The sequence below is a fragment of the Bubalus kerabau genome, chromosome X, assembly GCF_029407905.1.
Source record: "Bubalus kerabau isolate K-KA32 ecotype Philippines breed swamp buffalo chromosome X, PCC_UOA_SB_1v2, whole genome shotgun sequence".
NCBI classification, from domain to species: Eukaryota; Metazoa; Chordata; class Mammalia; order Artiodactyla; family Bovidae; genus Bubalus; species Bubalus kerabau.
The window spans coordinates 3,379,954-3,392,713 of record NC_073647.1 but is presented as its reverse complement, the minus strand read 5'-3'; the positions used below and the strand labels follow the sequence as shown (position 1 = coordinate 3,392,713).

The window sequence follows — 12,760 nt, the reverse complement described above, 5'->3', positions numbered from 1 at the left end:
TGAGATATGTGAACAACCAACCTAACTGAATTTCTTAAATTAGAGAGGATCTCTAATTTACATACCAGGCCACCAGACTACTGAAGATGATTCTCTAGAATAGATAATACAGTGCCAGGAAGGAAATCTTGATTTTCCAGGCTATAGGATCTCTGTCACAATTAATCGGCTCTGCCATTGTATTGTGAAAGCAACTATAGACAGTTTGTTTATAAACAAATGAGTGAAGTTGTGTTCCAATAAAGCTTTATATATGAACACAGAAATTTGAATCCCATATAATTTTCATATTACACAAAATATTTTTCTTTGATTTTTTTTCCAGCTATTTAAAAATGTGAAAGCAATTCGTGTTTTTATCTTGTGGGACATACAAAAGCAGATGACATACTGGATTTGGCTTACAGGTTGTAGTTTGCCTGACCTTCCCTGTTCTAGATTTTCCCAATTACCTCATTACCATTCCCACCTGTCATAGACTGTGATGGACTCACTGCTTTGTGGCTCCAGCTCCTTGCTTGCTCATCTCTTGTCGCCTCCGCCATCAATGTGGTTGATACTAACATCTTGTTGCTTTGTAAATATGGAAAATAGAAATAAGGATATGAATATACACTTGTTAATTACATGTATTCTATTTTAAAAAAAATATATTGATTTTACTAATGACAATAACAATCCTACCTGGAGAAAGCCAAAGGTTGACAATAAGGATTAAAAGATGGGAAAAGCTAAAGGAGATGGGTTATCTAGCTGGAAGAAGACAAATTTAGGGATCAGTTCAGTTCAGTCACTCAGTCATGTCCGACTCTTTGTGACCCCATGGACTGTAGCACGCCAGGCCTCTCTGTCCATCACCAACTCCTGGAGTTTACTCAAACTCATGTTTACTCAAACTCAAGTCAGTGATGCCATCCAACCATTTCATCCTCTGTTGTCCCCTTCTCCTCCCGCCTTCAATCTTTCCCAGCATCAGGGTCTTTTCCAACGAGTCAACTCTTCACATGAGGTGGCCAAAGTATTGGAGTTTCAGCTTCAGCATCAGTCCTTCAAATGAATATTCAGGACTGATTTCCTTTAGAATGGACTGGTTGGATTTCCTTGCTGTCCAAGGGACGCTCAAGAGTCTTCTCCAACACCACAGTTCAAAAGCATCAATTCTTCAGGGCTCAGCTTTCTTTATAGTCCAACTCTCACATCCATACATGACGACTGGAAAAACCATAACCTTGAGTAGACGGACCTTTGTTGGCAAAGTAATGTCTCTGCTTTTTAATATGCTGTCTAGGTTGGTCATAACTTTTCTTTCAAGGAGCAAGCGTCTTTTAATTTCATGGCTGTAGTCACCATCTGCAGTGATTTTGGACCCCATAAAAATAAAGCCAGACACTGTTTCCACTGTTTCCCCATCTATTAGCCATGAAATGATGGGACTGGATGCTGTGATCTTAGTTTTTTGAATGTTGAGCTTTAAGCCAACTTTTTCACTCCTCTTTCACTTTCATCAAGAGGCTCTTTAGTTCTTCACTTCTGCGATAAAGGTGGTGTCATCTGCATATCCAAGGTTATTGATATTTCTCCCAGCAATCTTGATTCCGGTTTGTGCTTCATCCAGCTGGGCATTTCTCATGATGTACTCTGCATATAAGTTAAATAAGCAGGGTGACAATATACAGCCTTGACGTACTCCTTTTCCTATTTGGAACCAGTCTGTTGTTCCATGTCCAGTTCTAACTGTTGCTTCTTGACCTGCATACAGATTTCTCAAGAGGCAGGTCAGGTGGTCTGGTATTCCCATCTCTTTCAGAATTTTCCACAGTTTGTTCTGATCCACACAATCAAAGGCTTTGGAATAGTTAATAAAGCAGAAGTAGATGTTTTTCTGGAACTCTCTTGCTTTTTTGATCCAATGGATGTTGGCAATTTGATCTCTGTTTCCTCTGCCTTTTCTAAATCCAGCTTGAACGCCTGAAAGTTCTTGCTTAACGTACTGTTGAAGCCTGGCTTGGAGAATTTTTGAGCATTACTTAGCTAGCGTGTGAGATGAGTGCAGTTGTGCAGTAGTTTAAGCATTCTTTGGCATTGCCTTTCTTAGGGGTTCGAATGAAAACTGACCTTTTCCAGTCCTGTGGCCACTGCTGAGTTTTCCAGATTTGCTGGCTTATTGAGTGCAGCACTTTCACAGCATCATCTTTTAGGACTTGAAATAACTCAGCTGGAATTTCATCACCTCCATTAGCTTTGTTCTTAGTGATGCTTCCTAAGGCCCACTTGACTTCACATTCCAGGATGTCTGGCTCTAGGTGAATGATCACACCATTGTGATTATCTGGGTCATGAAGACCTTTTTTGTACAGTTCTTCTGTGTATTCTTGCCACCTCCTCTTAATGTCTTCTGCTTCTGTTGCTGCTGCTGCTAAGTTGCTTCAGTCGTGTCTGACTCTGTGCGACCCCATAGACGGCGGCCCACCAGGCTTCCCCGTCCCTGGGATTTTCCAGGCAAGAACACTGGAGTGGGTTGCCATTTCCTCCTCCAATGCATGAAAGTGAAAAGTGAAAGTGAAGTTGTTCAGTTGTGTCCGACTCTAACAACCCCATGGACTGCAGCCTACCAGGCTCCTCCGTCCATGGGATTTTCTAGGCAAAAGTACTGGAGTGGGGTGCCATTGCCTTCTCCACTGCTTCTGTTAGGTCTATACTATTTTTGTCCTTTATTGTGCCTATCTTTGCATGAAAAGTTCCCTTGGTATCTCTAATTTTCTTGAGGAGATCTCTTGTTTTTCCCATTCTATTGTTTCGCTCTATTTCTTTGCACTGATCACTGAGGAAGGCTTTCTTATCTGTCTATTGTTTGAAACTCTGCATTCAGATGGGTATATCTTTCCTTTTCTCCTTTAAGTTTTGCTTCTCTTCTTTTCATAGCTATTTATAAGGCCTCCTCAGACAACCATTTTGCCTTTTTGCATTTCTTTTTCTTGGGGATGGTCTTGATCACTGCCTCCTGTACAATGTCACGAACCTCCATCCATAGTTCTTCAGGCATTCTATTTATCAGATCTAATCCCTTGAATCTATTTGTCACTTCCACTGTATAATCGTAACGGATTTGATTTGGGTCATACCTGAATGGTCTAGTGGTTTTCCCTACTGTCTTCAATTTAAATCTGAACAAAGGAGAAGCCCCAGCAGGACAGTAGGAGGGGCAAAATTGCATTTAGAATCAAACCCCATACCTGCCAGAGATGCTCAGAGGGCTCAAACATACCTTGTACGCATCAGGGCCCAGAGACCCCAACAGAGACTAAGGCAATTTAGGAATGATGAACTATTATATACTTGTTGTGTTATTGGTGCTTAATAACCATCTTACCCTTAAAGGGCTCCTATATGAGAAAGTATAGATGGATTCTTATAACCCCGATTACCCAAAAATAAAATGCGGTTAACTCACTGATAGAAGAATAGCATTATCTTTCTACGTAGGAAGATTTTTAATAATCATGAAGAGTGAATAGCTATTCAACTTCTAGCTCTCCTTTAAAAAATAAGAGGAAACTAATGGAAACTACTTCAAAGTAGATTGAATTAGACATAAGGAAAGACTGTAACAGTCTAGAAATTTCAAAGTTCAAGACATAATTCATTAAGAAAAGCATGAAACTATAATAAAACCTATCCTTTGACATCAAATAGATGGAAAAGATGATGTCCAGAAGTCATTAAAACCCTTTTACTGATAGGATGTGTGATTGGACTATATTCCTTTTTCAAATAAAACCCTACTATTAAACTTTGCTGATGCCAGTCAATGTAGTAGATCCACTATAAGTGTAAAGAGGGTGCTACTGATATACATTCAGTAGGATTTTGTTTGTCAGTTAGGTGAAAGCCATGCTGAAGGCAAATGGAACTGAACACTCAAGAAGACATCCAGTGATTGAAAATAATCACAAACAGTATTAGAGCAGTTTTAGCTTGTCATTCATTGTGGCAATAGTCCTTATTTTGGGGAAAGATTTTGTAGAATGTTGCTACCTGATGAAAAGATTTAGAAAAAAATAGAGTTGGTAAGGTTCCAAGCCCAAAGCAATGAACAAAACTAACAAGAGATTAAAAAAAAAAAAAAAAGAATAGTAAAAACCTTTGAAATAAGACTGAAAATTCAAAACTAAAGTAGAAAAGGAAATCAGTAATGGGATATAAGAAGTGGTATAATATAGGTTTTGTTAGAGGAGAAGTAAATAGTTTGTGTAGTGAATTTGATGAAATTATTGAAAAGAAAATTAATCTCTTCAATCTGTCTCTAGTTTTGCCAGTTCTCACAGTACTATTATTTTTTAAATAGGAAAACTTGTTCAAAGGATGACTTATCAATTAGGATTGCATTTTGCTGCATGGCATCCCACTCCAGTACTCTTTCCTGGAAAATCCATGGATGGAGAAGCCTGGTAGCCTGCAGTCCATGGGGTCGCTAAGAGTCGGACACGACGGAGCGACTTCACTTTCACTTTTCACTTTCATACATTGGAGAAGGAAATGGCAACCCGCTCCAGTGTTCTTGCCTGGAGAATCCCAGGGATGGGGGAGCCTGGTGGGCTGCCGTCTATGGGGTCGCACAGAGTCGGACATGACTGAAGCAACTTAGCAGCAGCAGCAGCAGCAGCCAAGTTTTATTCCAGTGACTTGATCAAATAGCCCCACTCTGTATCCTCCTGCTTGCATTCCATTGCCTACAAATATGTCATGCCATCAATTCCAGCTTCACAGGACCTGCAGGAGCCTGAAGATTTGAATTTTATTTTGAGTTTGGCACAGTGCTTTCTTGAGCAGTGTTGTGATTCTCTTAGTAAGAAAAAAGCAGGGTTAGTGGAGACAAGCAGTTGGGTTAACAAGTGGCAGCATCTGCAATAAAAAGTATAAACTTTTCAAGTCAATCCTAATTTCGTGCTGTTGATCAGAGACCTCCTAACATCCCTATTCTGCCTTTTAAAAAAGATTACATTTTTTATCTGTCTAGACTGTCATTGGTTCTAGTCTTGATGTTATAACAGATTGATAGTTAAATAAGTTGAGGTCACTTCTCACATACTCTGTGTTAAGGATGAAAATTTATTGCTGAGAGGAAGTACCCCTAATAAAAATTTTATTATGCTGCCAGTCATCTTCAAGTTAGAGTAGTACTGGCTGCAGTGGTAAACTATTGGCTTTAATGTATAAATACTGAAAAATTATTGTCTGTGGCAATTTTGTAGTCTTGATATGAAATAAGCAATAGGCATCAAAACATACACCAGGCAGTGTGCATAATTTCATTATCAACTTAAGCTTTTGCTTCATATCTGTTAACCTTTGTTTCCTATATGGTGTATCATATAGAATCAAAGTGTTTTTCTACCTTGTAGTTTTTTTCATCTTTTCTTCCCACATATTTAGAGCAAAGAAATGGGAGAAGTATCAAATTATAAAGATGTAACAAGATCCTAGAAGAAAAGAAAGTCTTGTGATTTCTGCAGTGATAGAAGTGTGTTATATTATTACATTAAATAGTCTGATATAACAAGTCTCAATATATTAACAATTCATATTACTTGCAAAATCTCAATAATTAATATTTGACCCCCAAGAATATCTCATACCTAAATAGAAATATTTCAGTTATGAGGATATTATTATTGTTCCACCTAAGGGAAAAATAATTTATTGCTAAATTTGAAATTATAAACCATATTTTAAAATCCATTCATTCTTCTTTGTTATTTTTTAAACAACAGCTACAGTAGAATGTTACAATCCAAGAACAAACGAATGGACCTATGTTGCCAAAATGAGTGAGCCCCACTATGGCCATGCTGGAACTGTGTATGGAGGCGTAATGTATATATCAGGTAAATAATTGCAAATGCAATTCATATAATACATAGATTTCTAACTATGTTTCCATCTTTCCATATAGTGCTAATAATCCAGGAAATGGATAATCAAAATATAATTGTAGGTTTTAGAATGTATTTTTGTGTACATTTGTATGTAATGGAAAATCCCATCGGCGGAGGAGCCTGGTAGGCTGCAGTTCATGGCATTGCTAAGAGTCGGACACGACTGAGCAACTTCACTTTCACGCATTGGAGAAGGAAATGGCAACCCACTCCAGTGTTCTTGCCTGGAGAATCCCAGGGACGGGGGAGCCTGGTGGGCTGCCGTCTATGGGGTCGCACAGAGTCAGACACGACTGAAGTGACTTAGCAGCAGCAGCCTTTGGTATTATAAAAGTTTATAAGACTAGCAGCCAACCAATCCTACTGTAATACTTAGAAGACATTGGTAAGTTTTCAGCTTCTCCAACTTGCCTTTCATCCCCCTTAGTCCATAGTCTAATACTCTAATAACCACCATTCATAGTCTCTATAACAAGCATTAATTCATTTCTGTTTAGAATTCGGCTAAACTCCATGAGGAAATATATCATTATATAACATGTAAGCTCTACTGTGCATAAAACTTGCTTCCAATATACATATAATGCATAATAATGTTCATTTTCTCATTTGTGCTAGTCACTCAGTCATCTGACTCTTTGCGACCCCATGGACTGTAGCCCACCAGGCTCCTCTGTCCATGAAATTCTCCAGGCAAAAATACTGGAGTGGGTTGCCATTTCCTTCTCCAGGGGATCTTCCCGACCCAGGAATTGAACCCAGGTCTCCCGCATTGCAGGCAAACTCTTTACTGACCTAGCCACAAGAGAAGACCTAATTTAGTGCAACGCATAACATGTTTCTCTTGTCCTGAGTATTATATTGGGTTCTACTGTGGTGTCACTGCATAAATAATTCTGTGCTGATTACCTGTATTTTGGCCACATTCACATATATTTTTCTAATAAAAAATTCTGAAAAGACTATAGTTGGCTCAGTGTCACAGTAACACAAACTGTTAGTGTTCAAATCATCCTTATGTAGAATGTAGAAATGAGTCCTGTTTTAATGTAATGTTCACTTCCAGTATTTAGATTTGACTCTGATAGGTTCGTGCCATTTGGCCCTGACAGAGTCTACCTCTGACAATTTTCCCTCTTTTGAAGGTCGGCCAGTGCCAAGCCAGCAGCTACATTATTAGAGAACAAAGGCATTAAGGTGATGTTTGTGGTCTGAGTCTCTGAACGCTGCCTTAATAAAATCTGTAATCAAGAAGGATCAGTGAAAGGCCTTTAGTGTGTGATTGGCATGTTTCTGGTGTGAAATTTATGAGCAAACTATGGGACGTCTTATATTGAAAGAGCTTTCCAGGAAATCATATGTTCCGCTAATCAGTGATTTACACCATCTACCTATTTTATGTGTGTGGCTGCTATGCTATTATAATGAGAGCTGCAAGTTCTCTGGTGGGAAAAAATGACATTCGAATTGTTCTAGTGGTGATTTGGCATAACTAGCATATATTGCACAAATGACCTTACCAGTCAAGAGTAGGCTGGAAACCACAGCTGATTTTCAAACCAAAGAGCACTGTTTTGATTGCTCAGAACTCAGTGAAGTACAGAAAAAAATATAGAAAAGCAGAAAAAAACCCAACAACCTAGTGATGGCCATCTGGCCCCCAGATAGTAGAGCTTTGAATGATGTGGCTGAAGCTTAGTCTAGTTTTCTCCCTAATCTGCAAACACATAGTTTGATATTTTCATTGTACAGACTGATTGAAATATGATCTAAAAATATGTTTTATAGATGATATGGGCTCAATAGATCAGCAACAAATCACTGTACATACAAAATTCCAGGTATATTCAGCATTCTGATTCTTTAAATTTTTAAGAGAGGACATTACCCATCGTCACCCTAAGGTCTACAAAAACAGTTCTGAATATTCATGTAAGCCTGTATAGTTGCATAACACTTTCGACTTTTCCAAAGCATTGTCATTTATTTCAATTCATATTCAAAATCCTAACTGGAGAACTAGAGTGGCCATTCTTATTTGACAAATGAGAAAGGGAACACCTAGCATTTAAAGAGCAGCAGGAGTGAATGATGCTTTGTAGTTGGGATTTACTGTAAACTCAACTTGAAAAGTAGCCAAAATATACTTTTTGTTCTGTAAAGCCTCTTAAATCCCTTGGGTCTCTGAGAAGGTCATTACAATAATATAAGCTACACTTTTGTTCTTTAAGGAGAGGAAAATATTATTTTCTTTATTTTTAATCCAGAGAAAGTAGTTATAGCAGGCAGACATGTATAAGAACACACTTGATAAACTCTAAAATGTCATAATATGTGGCTAGAAGTTAATTATCTGTGACAGAGAGCCTTCTATTAACTTTTGCATTTTCATATTAATCTGTTTATCTCCCACCTATAATTTTCATTCTTTAGGAGGAATTACTCATGACACTTTTCAAAAGGAGCTCATGTGCTTTGACCCTGATACTGACAAATGGATACAGAAGGCGCCAATGACCACTGTCAGAGGTCTGCATTGCATGTGCACTGTGGGAGAAAGGCTCTACGTCATTGGCGGCAATCACTTCAGAGGAACCAGTGATTATGACGACGTCCTAAGCTGTGAATACTACTCACCGATCCTTGACCAGTGGACCCCAATTGCTGCTATGTTAAGAGGGCAGAGTGATGTTGGGGTCGCTGTCTTTGAAAATAAAATCTACGTGGTTGGTGGGTATTCGTGGAATAATCGTTGTATGGTAGAGATCGTGCAGAAATATGATCCAGATAAAGATGAATGGCATAAGGTATTTGATCTCCCAGAATCCCTGGGTGGCATCCGAGCTTGCACACTCACGGTTTTTCCACCTGAAGAAACCACACCATCACCTTCTAGAGAGTCCCCTCTTTCTGCACCGTAAGATCGTCCCTGCAACTAAGATGCTGTAGTCCTATCTTTGCAGTGTGTCACGAATTCTCTTCTTTTGCCCCCTCCCCTTAAGTAGTGTATGTTAGGATTATCCTCCAGTAATTGATACAAATATTGGAAAAAAAGACATTGATGTTCTTCGTGCTGTTTGTTTGGCTTCGAGTGTTTATAAAGTGGTAACAAACCATTCTGGAAATGTATCCCATAGAAGCTGATATTTAACATACAAGAAAAAAAAAGTATTGTCTATAAGATGTTTCTTCAGTACTTTTTGATGCTGTGTACTGGGTGTAAGGTGTTTGTCATCTTACATTAGAAAAGCCCAAAAAAACAAGTTAAAAGGTGGATTATAGTTAATGTGCAACTGTGCTAACTAGGCTTCAAAGTAAAAAGTTTTCCTTTCATCTTTGACTGTGAGATGTTAAAGGGAGACAGCCAGTTCCAACAGGAGACACCAGACAAAAGGTTGCCAACTCGCATGAGCTACCTGCCTCTTTCCATAAAGTATTTTTGACATACCTGTCAGCCCTCCTGTCTGTGGGGGTGCATTGAAAACACATCCAATTTCTTAGATGCACAGGAGAAATAATCATTGAAATTCACCAATCTTAATTTTAAAAAAACAGCATGACCCCTCAACTTGTAAACAAGGGTTTGGGGGTTTTTAAGTGTGTATAAATACATGCACACATATATGTCAAAAAGGAAATTTTAAAAAACTGACTAGAATGTCAAATTAATGCAAAAAAATAAATACTTTTAAATTTCTTCCAAAAAGCAGCTTCAGTTAAAATGGGAATTCAGTATGCACATACTGAATGCACGTATGTAGAATCATACTGAATTTAGGTGGACAAGGGCTAGAAATTTTGAGCAACTAAATTTGTCATTTGACCAGATTTTTCCCTCCAAAATTATATTCTACACCTTCTCCTTTGCTGTTGAGATAACTTACATATTATATGTATTCTGTATACTCAGTTCATAAGATTATTTAGCACACAATATAGCAGCTTGATCTGGTGAGCTGCTTTTGCTCAGTGAATTCAATTTCCATGTTCTATCTTTTTTGTTCAATAAAAAACATTTGATGTCGTTTTGGTGTGAGATATTCTATTATTGTCTGATTTGACTTCCTTTTATTAAATATCTTTTTTTTTTTAGTGTGCCAAGATCTAAATGATCAGAACTTAAGAGTACTGAACAGCTTGGATTACTGAATACTAGTATCTTTCATTCAAGGAAGAAAGAATTTGACCAGGTCCAGCTTCATTGGTGAAAACTCCTTGTTGGTTGTTTTTGAGGAGTTATTGGGTTAACCAAAAAGTTCATTCAGTTTTTTCATATCCATCTTACAGAAGTTTTTGGCCAACGCAAAATAGTCTGCAATATGGGAGACCTGGGTTCGATTCCTGGGTTGAGAAGATTCCCTAGAGAAGGGAAAAGCTATCCACTCCAGTGTTCTGGCGTGGAGAATTCCATGGACTGTGTAGTCCATGGGGTCTCAAAGAGTCAGACATGACTGAGCAACTTTCACTTAAAATAGTTTGTAGAAGATGCTCATTGGCCTCTCTGCATCCCCACAGGGTAATATGTCTAAACCACAAGAGCAATGGAATTTCTGAGGTCAGTTTCCCTGCTCTTTGAGAAGATCCATCTTGTCTAACAAGAAGAGATCATGTAAAATAACCTAAGAGATTTGTTCTCAACCAAGGATTATAAAGAAAAAGTTTTTGTAGGTTATTGTCTGATCATTATGTTAGGGCCATGTGTATGATTTTTCCTACTTCATCTGAAAATGACCAGGTTAAATGACCAGGTTAAAATTTTGAGCTATTTCAGACCAACGAGTATCACCAAAGTTCTTAACCAGTGGGTAATTGGCAGTACCCTGTCACTACCTTTGTCTTGAGTTAATCATAACAAAGAAAACCATTTTCCCATTAGTGGTACTTTTGAATGTTAGGAGAGGCCTAGTTTGAATTTGAAAGACCCTCTTTGGCAGGATTATTCTTTTTTCTAATTAGTTTTCATTAGGGTATAGTTGCTTCATAATGTGTTAGTTTTTACTGTATAGCAAAGTGAATCAGCTATATGTATACATATATCTCCTGTTTCTTGGACTGCCTTTGCATTCAGGCCACCACACTGCATTAAGTAGAGTTCCCTGTGCTATACAATAGGTTCTTGTCAGTTATCTATTTTATACATAGTATCAATAGTGTATGTGTTAATCTCAATCTCCCAATTCCTCCAACCCTACCCGTTTCCCCCTTTGTATCCATACATTTGTTCTCTACCTCTATGTCTCTATTTCTTAAGTCACAGTAACTGGTCACATATTTTCACTTCTCTGTTTATAGGCAGAATGGATTCAACCATTTGCACAGAGTTAACAACTGCCCAAATGTGGGAGCATGTACAAGACAGACTGAGGTCCCACCAGAGTCCAGTGTGAGTATTCCTGGTCAGGCAACTCTCCTCTAAGGGTCTTCGGAATCCTCTCCATTCAGTCAGCAGAAGAAAAATGGAGCATTGAAGGCATGAGGGATGTTGGGTTGAAAGAGGCTTACATCACATTTACCCAGATTCTGCTGGTCAGAAATCAGTCCTGTGTCCACCCAGAAGCCCAAAGGGGACTGGAAAATATCAGACAGCCACATGCCCAGAAAGAAGAGGAAATAGGGTCTGTGATTTGTTCCCAGTTTGCCAAGGGGAATAACAAAGCACACAGATTCTGTTTGACAGCTTACCTTTTCTGCATCCATGCCATATGTTATTTAGAACAACAATGCACGTCACACAAGTGCTGTTATTAAACAATTCCAACAGCTGGTAAACTACTACACATTTTCCTTTATTGCAAATTAACCATTTTTCTTTATAAAAATATATGCCAGTCATTGGTTGACTTTACAAACATTTCTCAATTTGCCTTTCTTAGGTTCTTGTTTTACTTGAAAAAGGAGTTATTGAGTTATAATGTAGTAAATGTTTAATGTTATGTTAATATAATGTATTAAATGTTTAATGTATTAAATCTCAAAAGGGTTGTCATTTCCCTTCCTGGTCAAGGCTGGTAGAGTGCAGAAGATGAATGAAAAAAGGTACTTTGCTTATTTCAAAATTTTTTTTTATTTTTATCTCATAATCAAGTTTTGTCCTGAAAAGAAAGATGATGACCCGAACCTGTTTCCTCTCTCATGTAACTTTAGCGACTTAAAAATATATATGTATGTATTGTCTCTTCAGAAGTTGCTAAAATAACTCCCTTTCATGAGCCCCTGAGCCAGTGGCCCACAAGGCAATTAAGTGGTATTTTATTTAATTAGTCTGTGACCTTTTTTTCCATTTCAAGCGCCTTTGTGTATTCCCCCGCTCCCCACCACCCCACACCCCCGCCCAAGAATGGTAAGCAGACTTCTTTTACCTTACTCTGGAAAAGTTGGCTCTGCCTCTAATTTTATTCTTGGCTATTGTGTGTTTTATTTTCAAGGCACCAGACCTCAGATTTAGTCCTTTCCATATCAGAGAACTCTTGGAATATGTGGGCAGCAAAGTAAATGTGAAATAAGTTCACAAGGATTCCAGGAATTTTATTTTTAATGGATCAAATCATGCAGTATTTTAAAACTCTTGGTAGTTATAAACAGGCATAATAGAGAAAAATTGGTAAATAAAAGGGAAGAAAAAAGTCATTCATCTCCCCCCATGTCAGTAACTAGAGCTAAATGTATTTTGCTTTTACACTATTATCATTTCAAATCAGTATAAATAATTTTGTATGACAGTATATTTTTTGATATATTAATATATCATTTCCTGATATGAAATACATTCTAGAACATCTGTGCATTTTAATTACTGATACAAAATATGTCAATACAGTATTTAG

At 37.9% G+C, this 12,760-nt stretch overlaps 1 protein-coding gene across 4 annotated transcripts in view; it reads left to right on the top strand.

Moving 5' to 3' along the window:
• The window catches only part of KLHL13 (kelch like family member 13), a 199,564-nt gene extending 189,517 nt beyond the window's left edge, over positions 1 to 10,047 (top strand). For 2 of the 4 annotated variants that reach the window (XM_055563140.1, XM_055563139.1), the window contains exons 6-7: positions 5,772 to 5,885; positions 8,370 to 10,047. In XM_055563140.1, the coding sequence (XP_055419115.1) occupies positions 5,772 to 5,885; positions 8,370 to 8,857 (602 nt within the window). In that variant the 3' untranslated portion in view covers positions 8,858 to 10,047. The remainder of the gene's footprint in view (positions 1 to 5,771; positions 5,886 to 8,369) is intronic. The other 2 variants (XM_055563138.1, XM_055563137.1) reach the window with 1 other exon arrangement.
• The last annotated feature ends 2,713 nt before the right edge of the window (positions 10,048 to 12,760 follow it).